Source organism: Bactrocera oleae, chromosome 4 (genome assembly GCF_042242935.1).
Source record: "Bactrocera oleae isolate idBacOlea1 chromosome 4, idBacOlea1, whole genome shotgun sequence".
Taxonomy (NCBI): Eukaryota; Metazoa; Arthropoda; class Insecta; order Diptera; family Tephritidae; genus Bactrocera; species Bactrocera oleae.
In genome coordinates, this window is record NC_091538.1 from 73,593,513 (window position 1) to 73,607,585 (window position 14,073).

General features: G+C 33.9%; 2 protein-coding genes and 1 long non-coding RNA gene across 15 annotated transcripts; 1 reads left to right on the top strand and 2 right to left on the bottom strand.

Annotated features, from left to right (window-relative positions):
* Positions 1 to 481: 481 nt before the first annotated feature.
* LOC106616817 (retinol dehydrogenase 13) lies at positions 482 to 2,048 on the bottom strand. Of its 2 annotated transcripts, none has more exons than XM_014233750.3 (7): positions 1,822 to 2,048; positions 1,595 to 1,760; positions 1,428 to 1,525; positions 1,200 to 1,356; positions 973 to 1,141; positions 806 to 905; positions 482 to 750 (listed from the first exon to the last, which is right to left on the bottom strand). In XM_014233750.3, the coding sequence occupies exons 1-7, from the start codon at positions 1,899 to 1,901 to the stop codon at positions 534 to 536; spliced, it is 987 nt and encodes a 328-aa protein (XP_014089225.2). In that variant the 5' UTR covers positions 1,902 to 2,048; the 3' UTR covers positions 482 to 533. The 2 variants fall into 2 exon arrangements, with proteins under 2 accessions (XP_014089225.2, XP_014089305.2); XM_014233830.3 differs by having other exon boundaries at positions 815 to 905; positions 1,822 to 2,045.
* Positions 2,049 to 2,200: 152 nt separating this feature from the next.
* LOC106614227 (tumor protein D52) lies at positions 2,201 to 14,017 on the bottom strand. Of its 12 annotated transcripts, XM_070108665.1 has the most exons (8): positions 13,888 to 14,017; positions 13,713 to 13,814; positions 11,438 to 11,912; positions 10,331 to 10,455; positions 9,988 to 10,148; positions 8,446 to 8,505; positions 7,877 to 8,081; positions 2,695 to 3,377 (listed from the first exon to the last, which is right to left on the bottom strand). In XM_070108665.1, the coding sequence occupies exons 3-8, from the start codon at positions 11,883 to 11,885 to the stop codon at positions 3,267 to 3,269; spliced, it is 1,110 nt and encodes a 369-aa protein (XP_069964766.1). In that variant the 5' UTR covers positions 11,886 to 11,912; positions 13,713 to 13,814; positions 13,888 to 14,017; the 3' UTR covers positions 2,695 to 3,266. The 12 variants fall into 12 exon arrangements, with proteins under 12 accessions (XP_069964768.1, XP_069964771.1, XP_069964766.1 ...); XM_070108667.1 differs by lacking the exon at positions 2,695 to 3,377 and adding an exon at positions 2,201 to 2,644 and having other exon boundaries at positions 13,713 to 13,941; XM_070108670.1 differs by lacking the exon at positions 2,695 to 3,377 and adding an exon at positions 2,201 to 2,644 and having other exon boundaries at positions 7,919 to 8,081; positions 13,713 to 13,940.
* Positions 3,582 to 8,002, top strand: LOC138857112 (uncharacterized). Its single transcript, XR_011396083.1, has 2 exons — positions 3,582 to 4,577; positions 4,642 to 8,002. It is a non-coding gene; the product is annotated as an uncharacterized lncRNA (long non-coding RNA).
* Positions 14,018 to 14,073: the final 56 nt, after the last annotated feature.

Genomic DNA, 14,073 nt, shown 5'->3' on the forward strand with positions numbered 1-14,073 from the left:
AGTTGCATCAGAGCAGAGAATGTTAATGAATTTCATTCATATTCATATTTCATCAGAGAAGGTGAAACTATTCCATTTAGAATATAATAATCTTATTAGAATGGTAAGTATGAACAGAGAATGTTAATGAAAATGAAATCAGAGAACGTAAATGAATTTCATTTGAATTTCATTTACGTTCTCTGGTTTCACCTGTTATTGTATCAGCAGAGATTGTAAATGTATGTATATTCATTTTTATATCAATATTTTTATGGTAATTATTATATCAATTTTTTATATTCATTATTATATCTATAATATTCTTTAACACTCTCTGTAAAAACTGCATATTTAAAATTATAAAAGAGAATATGTAAATGTGAAAAATTATTAGAGAAGTCAGTTACTGTAACGTTTTTTATGTGTATATGTTCACAGTTTATAGTTTTTAAACCTAGCTCCTAAAATGACAACTATTTTTTACACAAAGATCAAACAATTCGTTAGGCAGGCATAATTTTATTATTGTACATATGTATAATGTTAATTACTCAATTGTTCAACTTAGTCCATTTTTCGCTTACAGCCCATAACCACTTCGCTAGCGCATCATCCATAGCAGCTGGCGCCACGTCCTTCAGATTACAATCGCTGAAGTACTTTCCTGATATATTGACTAATTCTGGGTCTAAGGCAGCATACAGGGTGGTTTGAGCACCATTTTTAGGCGACTTAGTGAAAGGCCAAAATAGTGGTTTGAAGAATAAGCTGAAATGGTTGAATTACACTTAGTAACAAAACAGAAAACTTATAAAAGAAGTACTTAATATACTTGGCAAAGAAACTATTAAAAAAGCCCATATGTCTGAAAAGTTCCGTGTCTACAACGCCAGGATGCAGCGCATTAGCTGAAACACCAGTGCCTAGTATATGTAACACAATAGAGGTCTAATTTGAAACAAACACCATAATAAACTCTTAGAGACAAACCTTCCAAACGTTTTGCCAGTTCACGTGTAAATAATATATTAGCCAATTTACTTTGATTGTAAGCTCTACCTGGGTCGTACGACTTGTCACTATTTAAGTCCGCAATATTGATTTCTCCACGTGTATGCGCTAAACTAGACACGGTAACAATACGGCTCGGAACCGATTTCTGAAAGGTTTTTCTTAATTAGGATTTTGAACTTCTAAACTGTCCTCCATTTATATACTTTTAATAAATCCAGTAGTAAATTAGTGAGGAGAAAGTGGCCCATATGATTGACCCCCAACTGCATTTCGAAACCATCTTTTGTAAGCGAACGCGGGCAGCGCATAACACCAGCATTATTAATAAGAATATCTAGTTTCACCTGCTCCCTTTTGAAACTATAACGATTAAAAAAAATTACAATGTAATTTAATTTTCTTAAATGACATAAAAACTATTGTATTCACACCTTTCAACAAATTTACGAACTGAGTCCATCGATGCTAAATCGCATTTTCGGCAGTAGATGTGTTTGTTACGAGTTTCTAAAACGATTTCATTGCGGGCCTAAAAGAGATTAGCAGAATGAGCACAAATAAGACTTAAACATTTCAAAATCTCTGAATGTTATTTCACCTCTTCGCATTTCTGCATATCGCGACAAGCCATATAAATGGTCGCACCACGGTTAGCCAGCTCACGCACTGTTTCCTTTCCAATCCCTGTATTGGACCCGGTAACAATCACTACTTTATCCTCGGCTCTTATGGGATTTTCGAACTTCTCTCCTTGCATTAAATCCCTGTGGCATAAATTTGTTACATAGATATGAACTTCATAACACATGCACATGGGCTGCTTACTTAATAAAAAACGCAAAACCCACCGTAGTTCCTGTGACACTTGCCCAAAAAATTGGACGACTTTTTAGAAAAGAGAACATATTTCTCGCAATTTTTTTCTATTTTGTACTTTAATTATACCACAAAATATCTGGATTTATCTCCGATTAAGATTTAGGTATCTCTGAGTTAGGTTGATCTAAAAACATGACGAGGTTACGGACAAATGTTTAGCCTCATATCAACTGACATGCCAACAGCTGAGCAAATACACTTAGAAAAACGAAAGCTTAAAAGTTAAAATGCGTTTCTTACCTATATCAATTTACGTAAATATATTTAATGGGTATAACTAAAATAACTAATATATTTAAAAAAAAGTCCTTTTGAAAGAAAAACATTTCTACGGAGAGTCGTCCACATTTACTTCATCATTTAAGTTTTTATTGTATTAGCGAAAAAAGCACAAACTAATATTGTTCGTGTATGCATAGGTGTATATGTATATATTTTTTTTGTTTCACGTACATTCAAATATAATTTTTACTTATTTATTTAGCAAAAATACACTTAATATTATTATATGTATGTATTTAAAGTGGAATATTGAGATACAGAATTTTGTAGGAATATTTCCAGTGAAAGCTATAGATCGGTTCACACAAAATCGATCCTTATCTCATAACTTCAGTGTTGTTTAATAATTCGTATATTATGTAAATACAAGCAGTGACTTCAAATAAGCATTAATAAATTTAATCAAATTATGATTTTGCTGTAAAAATCCAAAGTTCAAAGTATAAATTAAGTGTTAATAGCGCCATTGGATAAAACGGGTTAAAGCCTAAAAGAAAAACAGAATATTTCAAATTGAAAACAAAAGAAACATACATATAAATGATTGTGCTTTCTTGTATGAATAAGAAAAATTAGTTTTAATATATTATGTGTATAAACAAAATTATAAATCGAGAGCATACATATGTATATCGTTCAGTTAGTGGTTGACAGGAAATGTGCATGCATGACATGTTTAGTTTTTAGTTAAAAAAATAACCACATACATAACAATCTCATCGCATTTTTCACCGATATCAAAAATTATATGTAAAGTAGTCTAAATTTTTATTTGTCGGCATTTTATTATTTGTATCACTTTAGCATTCAAATAGCCTTGAAGTCAAATTTGTGTACAGAAATTCATGTTTGGCTTGCTTCTTGGTGTTTACATTATTAGTTGTATATTTTAATTTTTCTGTGCTGACAAATTTACAACTCACTCAAGGATGCATATAGACTGTAGATCAAATGTTTTTACCGGAAAATTCAGAAAAAATGTTCCACCAGCTAATATCTGTATATGTATATATATGTATGCGTGTGTGTTTTTTTTTTCAAATTAAAAGCTAATACATATTTTGAATTATATATTATATTAAAAACCGCAATTCAATAAAAATTCAAACTTATTTTGTTATTGAATCCGTTGGCGAATTCAGGCCGGACGACGAATTGTTTTCATTTAAGGCATCAGGGAAACTGTTAATTGAACCCGAACGCGAAGTTGATACTCTTGTCTACTTTAGAGACGCCACAATTATAAACATTCAGTTGACGCAGATTAAACATGAAACGAAAGAGAGAAGCAATTGGTTAGTCAAAAAAACAGAGTATTAAAAATAAAGCACGCAAATTTTTATAATTACATAGCTATAATTAATCTACTAGTATATATATGTATGAAATTTTGTTAGTAGAATGTTATCAGACTGATCCTTTTTTACCCGGTTTAACCTGCATTCTTTACCTGCTATTCTTTATTATCATTATGACGCAATATGATTTTAAAAACAAGAAAAAAATCTAACTTCGGCTGTGCCAAAGCTATAATACCTTTCGCAGATACATTTCTTTTAGCATCAAGATCTTTACCTTGATTCTGAACGGTCAGTTTGTATGGCAACTATATGCTATGCTGGTACAATATCGGCGGTTCTAACTATTGAGCAGCTTCTTACTTACAGATAGACGGACATGACTAAATTGACTCAATTCCCACAACAGCAGGTTCCACGTTGCCAGAATTGACCCGGTTTTTATCCGGCCAAGGGCTGTTATTTCGGCGATCTATTCCCACTTGAATCGGTGAGTTTTAGTTTAAGATTGCCTTCACTGCAGCAACTCTTAACAGCAGGCATCCTCCTGACCCGTGCTAACATTGAGTCCAACCCGGGGGCTCTGAGGAATTTTTCTGCTGCATTTGCGCAAAGCTCCATTTAAACTCCAGCTCGGTTAGCTGCAACACATGCAATGGATGGGGCCATCTTAAGACCTGTTATGTGGCCCTATGCTGCCAACGAACTATTGCGACACCAGCCTCAACGGCCTTGCAAATTGCACCATGTCCGCGCACTGCGCCGCCACTCGAATCGAGTGGGCAACAAAAGACCTTTACGGTACGTGGCGAGAATTTGTATCAAGTGAAATTTCGTAACAGGTCGAGTAGGCGGATCGCCGCACGAAACGAAATAGAAATTTTATTCAAATTTATTACTTCCCTGGTATTGCTCCAAATGACATTTAAGAATAACATGAAATGCGAACACAAAACAAAAAAGTATTTGAATTGGAATTAAACGTAAATATTCATATGCATTATATGTTTATATGGAAATTTTTTAAATTTAGTTCTTGCACGCATTAAAATGAACCCTATCGGCCGGACCGCTTATCTCAGTGCACAGAATACTTTGTTGAAAAATATAAGCTTCCAGGAGGTAGGTTTGTCCACTAAATGATGGTGGTTTGAAAGGTGTACAAATGACTATGCCAATCTCTTAGTTATAGGATGATGAATTTTAGCTATGTATAGATTTGAAATATGGTGGAGCCGCTGACGATTTCTTTGTATGGAGACAATGCAATTCTTGTACTGGCTGGTGTCACTTCCCGACGTGTTCCGGCCTGCGCATCACGCGTGAGTGGAGTGTGTCGTACGTTGCCCCGTGCTGCAGAAGTCTGCTCCCGCATCCGCTTACAGTGTCGTCGCCAAACAACACCACAGTGCGACAGTGCGATACGTCTCCTACATGACACAGAAACCAAGTTAAACAGCCGCCCAGATCTTCTGAGTTTTGCAGGTTTCATCGTAATACGCAAGGATTGCGAGCGAGATAGTGGTGGAGTCCTAGCCTTCATACTGTTTGTGCACTGTGCAAATTCCCCCTGTTACATGTTGCCCAACAGAATAACACCCGAATATAGGTGCGCTACTTCGTGGTGAAAACCGTTTGGTACTTAGTGCTTTAACGCGCACCACGATCTTTGGCACTTCTGCCTATCAAACGATCGTAGGGTCCATGGCCATGCCTCCTTGGACCTGAAGAAGTGCGCCTGCTATTTTAGCCGGCATATCACATTGCACTCTTCGACAGACAAGACCAAACGATGTGTTTCTCGACGGCTACGCAAAATGTCACATAGGGAAAAATGTTAGATGAGTGGGGTTCGTTGAGCATGTAAAGAGGTGGTTAGTGTCATGCGGAGGCTCGTTGCACGCAGGACATGTCGCTGACCACTCCTCAAATATCCGATGTGTGGAAAGTCGGAAGAGTGGTCCTACTACTAAAACCTGGGAAACCCGCCAATAAAGAGGAGTCTTATCTCCTTTCCCCAATAGTGCAGACACTTGAGGCCTTGCTACTCCTGACATTTACTGACTACTAAACCAGAAGCCACCCTGTGAGAGGACGATCCTCGTAGCGTTGGACTTCTTAAAAGCTTTTGACACAATCAGCCACACAACGCTTCTTGAGGACATTGAACAATCCACGCTCCCTCCAGAGTTGAATCGGTGACCTATGAACTACCTGACCGGTCGACAATCTTCCGTACTCTTTCGAGGTCAAAAATCTGAACTTAAAAGAATTAAATAGGGGGTTCCGCAGGATGGTGTCCTCTCCCCATTACTGTTTAATTTCTACATATCGAAACTCCCCCAAATCCACAGCGACCATATTCACTAACTGGACGAAGGAGTACAGACTGGATCTAAACATTACCCATTGCAGACGAAGAGCCCGAGTTGCAACGAGAATCTAGAGTAACCCTTGCGCAACTTCGTTCTGGGTACTGTAGCAGGTTAAACTCCGTTTTCTTGGCCTACCGTTAGATGCATTCGACGACAATTAATATGAACATTACCACCCAAGCGGAGATTAGATAACCGCTACAACAACAATAATTAAATCGACTTGGCTCATCATGCAGATCACTTAAGCATATATATATTTTACAGGGTCTCCGACGTTTCCTTCTGGCGGTTACAACCTTTGTGGCAAACTTAATATACCCTCCCTATTCAGGGTCAATGATTAAGAATAAGCTTCTATCGTAATTCTTTAAATAATTAAATAATGAACATTTCTTTACAAAATTTTAGCTGAATGCATTATGTTTTTCTATCGACAACTCGATGGCTTAAATTATAGAGACTTTATAAACCAACCAAGGTTAACCGAATAAACAAGGATCACTTATTTACTGATTTTATTGTTTGTAAGAGTGTGTAACTGAAAAAAATAACAATAACAAGTAAGGAAGTGCTAAGTTCGGATGTAACCGAACATTTTATACTCTCGCAAAGTCAAATAGTATACTCGTTTGAGATTTCTTTGTGGATTGGCTGATATTTTCGGTAGAAGGTCAACTATAGGCACTGGGGTCCACATATTTAGTACTTAGGGGCTTGAACAGTTTTGGTTCGATTTAGACAATTTTTGGTCACAATGTGGCATACTTTAAACGTATTATTCACGCAAAGTTTTACCCCGAAATAATCATTGTTATTAAAAATAAAGCACGCAAATTTTTATAATTACATAGCTATAATTAATCTACTAGTATATACATGTATGATATATTTTACCCCGAAATAATCATTGTTGCTTGATATGCATAGTGGAAAGTGAAAGAATCAGATGGAATTTAAAATGGTGTTATATTTCGCCCATTTTCGCACTATGACATGGAAATATAAAAAGAACGTTATGCACCGAATTTGGTTGAAATCGGTTAAGCAGATCTCAAGATATGGGTTTTCACCTAAAAGTGGGCTGTGCCACGCCCACTGTCTAATTTTGAACGCGGTTCCTATAAAGTCATCTCATACGATCCCAGAGATAAAATTTAATGTCTCTGGCTTGTTTAGTGCTTAATTTATCGCGCTTTTAGTAGTTTTTAACAGTACCGTTATATGGGGAGTGGGCGGAGTTGCCACCCGATTTCTCCCATTTTCACACTGTAGGTAGAGGTTGTAAAAACATTTGCTTCCAGTGAATCTTGTTATTATTGCATTACCGGTTTAGGAGATATGCACATTAAACCTATTAGGGGCGGGACCACGCCCACTTAAAAAAATTTTAACTGCAGATGCCCCTCCCTATTGTGATCCTGTATACCAAATAAGAGTCTTGTATCTTGTTGTGGAGCTTAGTTATGGCAATTTATTTGTTTTTGAATAATGGCGTTTTGTGGGCGTGGCAGTGGTCCGATTACGCCCATCTGCAATACCAACCGTCTCACGGTATCAAGAAACATGTCTACCAAGTTTCATAAAGATATCTCCATTTTTACTCAAGTTAGAGCTTGCACGGACGGACGGACGGACGGACGGACGGACAGACAGTCACCCGGATTTCAACTCGTCTCTTCATCCTGATCATTTATATATACATAACCCTATATCTAACTCGATTAGTTTTAGGTGATACAAACAACCGTTAGGTGAACAAAACTATTATACTCTGTAGCAACAGGTTGCGAGAGTATAAAAACAGTGCATTTAGCGGATTAATTTACAATGCTAAACACATTGAATAAATCCAGTTTTCGAAATTAGGGTGGAAATGTTAAAACGATAGGAAAGTATTAATAGTTTTAAGAAACAGTGTCATGTCCAAGGTGTTTTATGTTTCGACTTATTTAAGTATGAAGTAAAGGGCAAGTTAATTGAAACGAAAAATTAAGTTTTTGTTTTCAATTTGATAAGTAGGAATAAAAAATAGTTTATAGTTACCGCATGGGGTTGGCACAAAAAATTGTTGTGTTCATAGCTTACTTTAACATTCTCATAGGCTGAGCCAACCTTCTCTTCGATCGAACGCATCGAATCCGAGTTTTTCATTTGTGAGAATTTTGATGTTATGCCGCTAGTTATACTACCAAATACTGAAGCGGTCTTTTCCGATGTCGACTTGAGCACCGATTCGGTACGTTGGAAACTATATAACAAATGAAAATACATATAATAACCTTTTAAAATTATTTAACCTTTTTAATACATTCGTACATATTCCAGGATAGAAAAAATACTTTACAATAATTATAATTTGAATATATTATATTTGTAGTGTAAGCACAGTCGATAATGAACTTGTTCATACATAATTTATTTAAGCACTTTTTTTATAAAAGTCATAATAATTTTCAAAGTTAACGGGTTTTATAAAAAAATAATATACATACATATATAAAATAAATAATAAAATATATAAATATATAAAATAAAAAATAAAATATATGTATAATACATGAAAGACAACAACGACAAGATAAAATGTGAAATATTTCGTAAGCCTTACTTACATTGGGGCATCATGAACGGCCTTCGTAATGTTGCCAACACTTTGTTCAACGCTTTGAAAACTTAAAATACAACAAAAAAAAAATAATAATAAAAATAATAAAATTAAATCAATCTAAAAACGGTGTATCTAATAAAGAAAGCCATAAACTTAATTAGGATTAGTATTTATCAAAAAATATATGTACAAATATACATCCTTTGATGTGATTTGATTAAAAATACTACAGTGGAAACGATTTAATTGAAAGACTAATTAAATAAATCTTTAATTTAAAGTTCTTTTGTAAACATTAGATTATATGATTATTTTCATCGTATTATATGATAATAACTCAAGTATATGTAAAAATTTCAAATTATTATAAAAAAAGAACAAGCTACAAAATATATATATATATGCATGAATGTAAAAATGCTTTAATAGGCGCATGACCATTCTCATTCACTTTATAGCACTATTAAATATTCGATGTTTTTCCATTTTATTAGGAACTTCATGCGAACACACAATATAATCCATATATTAATTTTTTATTTCAATGTTTTCCCAACATGAATACGATACTGTTAATGCAATCAAGAGCATTCCTACTGCTTTGAATCCTCCAAAAGAATGTGAATAGAGGGGACGGCTGAAAAACGACGTCTAAGGATGACAATTATATAGAGATTTTATTGAAACGCGATTCTTTGAAATCCTCTGTAGCTATCCAAATAGAATTGGGTATAAAACTTCTTAGAGAACTGTTGCGCCTCGTCTTGTAGAAAGGAATCTCTTCGAAAGGTTGTCCCAGAAAATTCCAAAGTTGACAAAAAAGACAGCGGAACAATCGAATTGCTTTTGCTTCGGCGCAAATAAATTCAACCGTTAAGAAAATGCAAAAAAGTCGCGAAAGATCCTTTGATCCGATGAATCTAAATAAATATAGTGGGTAGCGGTGAAAAAGTTTGGGTTCGATGTCTGAAGAATGCTGAAATGAATATCCAATACACGACAAAATCTTTCACACGAGTCAGCGCAATCTCTGGATTTAAATCCTATAGAAATTCTGTGGAAGATTTTAAAGGAAAAGTTGGGACCCATTAAACGACGAAATAAGGAGGAACTATGGAAAAAAGTCTAAGAGGCGTGGTATTCAATAACGAATTTAGTCTGTAACGCTCTGGTGGAATCTAAGCCAAAAAAGGGCACTGTCATACTCCCAATAATGCATTTTTATTTATAATAGTCTGCTATTTACTAGTTTTGGTTCCATTATTCTATTTTATTGTCAATTGCTTGAGATTAAAGGAACTGTCATTTAAAAGTTGATTGCCGATAATACTTAAATTTATATTAAGTTATTTTTGCTTTTGAAATATTTAAAATAAATTTTATAAACTATAAAAAAGAAAAATTGCTTCTTCCTAAGAACTGTGGTAACACTTTTTTTCAAATAGCTAATAAAGCTTTGATTCTATTTTTTTGTCAGTAACTGTACATATACAGTCACATGAAGTTCACAATAAAATGGTAATAGGGAGTGTATAAACAAACTTACACAGAACTTTCTTTTACATTCTTCAGGCCTTGATTCATATCGTCCGTTATTTCTTTCCACATAGTAATGCCCAGCTTGCGTTTCAAATCTGAGGCATGTCGCGTTTTCGATGCCAGTACTGTACGCAATGTATTTATTTCCTCTTCAACTCGAGCAAGTTCCTACAAGAAAGTCTCTGAGTTATATATTCAAATACTCATCGAGTGACAAGAAAAAAGTCTTAGTACATTTTTGTTAAAAAACGAAACCACTTTAAAGTAGTATCGATTCTCAAACATTTTTTACATAATGTACTAAGTAAGTTTTTCCGATCAACTTCTAGATATTATTAACGGCAATATACTTGACTCCATTCGGCCCGTTGCTTTTCTTGCTCCTCTGCTGTGAGTGCGGCAAACTCGGCAGCAATATCAGCGGACGCAACAGATGCTACTGGAGATGCTGGTTCCGATAGTTTTGAAGTATTGTCTATATTGCGGAAAATGTGTTATTGTTGAAAAAGTTAAAACAATAAAGTTATATGGTTTGGTTTTTTTCAAAGTATTTTATTTAAATGAATGAAAAAATAGCAAGTTTGGATACAAATAATTAAATTTTTCTAGTTGCAGGAAAATCAAAGAAAAAAATACTAAACCAATTTAAATAGCTTCTTAAGTGAATCGGTATAGTCTTATAAGTACCTCCTTGAAAGACAACCTCCTCGAATACTCTATCATAAGCTGAAGATTCAATTAATTTAGCAAAAAATACTCAAATAACTAAACTTGTTGTTGCATTAAGATTATTTAAGCATGTCATAATTATATGTTATATACTTACAAACTTTGAATTTGCACAAGGAATTTTTGGAAAAACGAGACAAAAAAAAGTTTGGAGTTCGGTTAATATGTGTAGGTACTTTAAGATATTTATATTATGTTTATTAAACATAGTTTCTTAATAAAAAACCCTTCAGATTCATGTAAACGCTGAATTAACTTGTGAAAGTGCAATAAATAAATCGGCATCAGGACAAATCTGGCCTTTGATGACAGTGACAATCCAATAAAATCAATTGGACAGAATGGAAAACATTCTGTGTTTCTTATGAAAATGGAAATATAAAAGCTTAACAATGAATGCTGGTGATAGCAAACAAAATTTTAGATAGAAATAACTCAGGTCAGCTGATATTAGTGGAGAGGGAAAAATCTAGATGACATCTTTTATTATTTTGAGTAAATACTTATTCATGATCTGCAGAATCTAATAACCAGAAAATAATATATTCAGTTTGATTAATATATAATATATACATAGGTAAAATTTTTACAGTTATAATATTAATTAATGCCCATATTAATATTTAATTTGCAAGAATGAACTTAAAACAAATTTGGACATAATAATTCCTCTAATTAAAAATGTTTTAAAGATGGCGATCATACATGATATATATGAATGTGCGTACCTTTGGTAATTGTGGAAGGTAATGATGAACCAATATTTAGGAATTTCTTATAATTGTCACTACTCGAAATCTTGGCTAAATATGGTTTAGAGAAATCAATAAATGTCACTTTAACCTCACGCATTGTACGTTTCGTAAAAAACCGTAAACGGAAGCGTTTTGCGATTGACGTTGAAGGCAATTGATTGGCTAGTTTCGTTGCTATAAATTCCGTTTCGACAGCCTGAAGTTCAAGTGTGTTCGTGTAATCTGAATCTACATCGTAAAAAATTTGATCTAATGTTAAATCCCTTAAGTATTGTTCAGTCTCATTTGTCCAATCGGCCAAGTCAACTAATTGATCATCCAATTCGGTAGGCTCATCTAGTGAAGGAGTTGTGATATTATCCAATTTAGGCAGATATGGATCTTCGATGAACTCCAAACTGACCGGTTCGGAGTCTGTCATGTTTTCAACAACAATGACAAGGGCAAGCTCATGCGAAAAAAGCAGAGTGAAATTACTATTAAGATGTAATAAGTCGGGATACATGCGGTGTACATATACATGAACAAGCACTGAGCCAAAGTTGCGGAAAAGGTAACAGAACTCAACACACTTTCTCTTTTCTCAGCGATCGTAGTTTATTTGTAATATCACATTTCAATTATTAAAAAAAGAAACATTTTTAATTGAAGCAGTTTTAGCATGTGGCAACTTTTTTGCTCAGCAATAGCTTTAATATTACTGTTGCTGAACATGAATTGTGTATCAAAGTAAAACACAAAATTGAATTCGGACTGCTTTACTTTAATTTTAGCCGTATACTATTTTATTTAGTTAATATTACTCTTGTTTAACTTCAAACTTAGGTTAACAGAGCGTTGTGTACTCAATCCATAATACAATTATAAATTATTTTGCTTATGTTCGTCCGTTGGCGTTCACGGTTAAAATCTAACTGAGTAACAACATATTGCAATAAAAGCAAAGATTGAAGACGTTAGAAAAGACGAAAATATGACTAGAAAAGCGCAAACGTTTCAACAAAGCAAAATACAAATTTATGTCAGCAACTTCAACAGCTCTTTTCAGTTATCCAACGTTCACAATGTTGTCGCTCAGCGTTACTGCCACTGGTACTGTGGTTTATAAACCGTAATAGCAACTTCATTCAACAAGCGTCCGAATAGAACCAGCCTCTAACCAATCTGTTTAACACATAAGCAAACTTCGGCAACAACAAACCGATGACTCAACCATTAAGCTGAGCAACTACTGTAGCAAACTATAGCAACAGGCAGTATCTAGTATACTAGTGTCATTAGTAATTATTAACAAGAAAGCAGTCTACAAAACATGCGTACGTAAGTACATACATATAATAACCAATAGACGATTGTAAATGAGGAGATATAAAAAGTAATAATGGTATTTTATAAATTACACGCCCCTTCAACATTAATGTTGTTTTTACCTATTTCAATATGATCTTAATTTTGAACGTTTAAATTACAAGTTATGTACATGTTAAAAAAACATAAACTTCACATTCTCAGGACATAATCTTATAAACAAGAAAATTGACTTATTTGCTACGCAACTTATGCCATCCGTATGTATGTATAAAGTATTATTGTAAAATTTTTGCAATAGTACTATTCGAACGGTATAGCCGGATTTACTTGTATGATAAACATGTAACCATACCTTTGCCCAGATAGGTATGCATATTATAGAATTGGATTATCATTCGGCTTTCCTACTTATGTTCTCAACAGTTTTTAATACAACGACAAATGTTATTATTTATTTTGATGACGTCGCCTAAAATAAACAAATCCGACACTCTTAATTTCTTATATACTCTTACTACAATAAGCTATAACTCTTACTATGCCTTTTCGCTATTAAGGCTTTACACTATCAGGTTAAATAAAATGTCAGAAAATACCTATATACATATGCATATGCCACGTAGTTGTGGATGTCCTATATTGCTAAATGCTATCAATTCTGTTGATATTGAAACATTGTTGTATATAGAAAATCCAGCTTTATCTTAGAATACCACTGGAGCATGTCGGTAAAACATAGCATATATTTTTACCGTATTGATTTGACCGGTCCAACTCGAGATGACTCACTAGCTTAGGCACATGTATATGGACTAATGTGAATCTTTGCGCGATACTCCGATACATAAGCATACATTAATTATATTATTTCAACAGATGTTATAACTTATAGTCCATAGCAAACATATTCATATTTTGCAATGAGAAATTCACTTACGATCTTCCATTTTCGTTGTCACAATTGGAAAATACTACGATGTTTCGTTATGCACGTGAATGATAGGTATACTTTGCTTATAATATTTCTCAGCGAAGATTTCTATGAAAGAAATTTTACTTAACAGTAATATTTATTTTTATTTTCGGATTTTCTTCGAAGAAGAATAAATTACTCTTGATAAAAATTAGCTATTTTTCAGCAATCAACGAATAAAACTACTCGCTTGGTTCTCCATTCGTTGTTATAATTCAGTTGAACGAATAAATTAAACAGCTGACTTAGGCCAGAGACAGAGAACGTATATTATATATAATATTAATAATATACGTTCTCTGGGCTAAGTCAAATTTAAATTCGC

What these genes read in the sequence shown, in the direction of transcription:
- LOC106616817 (XM_014233750.3), bottom strand. Translation starts at nt 1,901, where the DNA reads ATGTTCTCTTTTCTAAAAAGTCGTCCAATTTTTTGGGCAAGTGTCACA. An exon ending in ATATGCAGAAATGCGAAGAG is followed by an intron (nt 1,526 to 1,594) that starts GTGAAATAACAT and finishes AATCTCTTTTAG; the next exon opens with GCCCGCAATGAAATCGTTTT. An exon ending in TTCTTTGCCAAGTATATTAA is followed by an intron (nt 751 to 805) that starts GTACTTCTTTTA and finishes CAACCATTTCAG; the next exon opens with CTTATTCTTCAAACCACTAT.
- LOC106614227 (XM_070108665.1), bottom strand. Translation starts at nt 11,885, where the DNA reads ATGACAGACTCCGAACCGGTCAGTTTGGAGTTCATCGAAGATCCATAT. An exon ending in GCCGTTCATGATGCCCCAAT is followed by an intron (nt 8,082 to 8,445) that starts GTAAGTAAGGCT and finishes TTTGTTATATAG; the next exon opens with TTTCCAACGTACCGAATCGG. An exon ending in TTTTGTGCCAACCCCATGCG is followed by an intron (nt 3,378 to 7,876) that starts GTAACTATAAAC and finishes TCTCTAAAGTAG; the next exon opens with ACAAGAGTATCAACTTCGCG.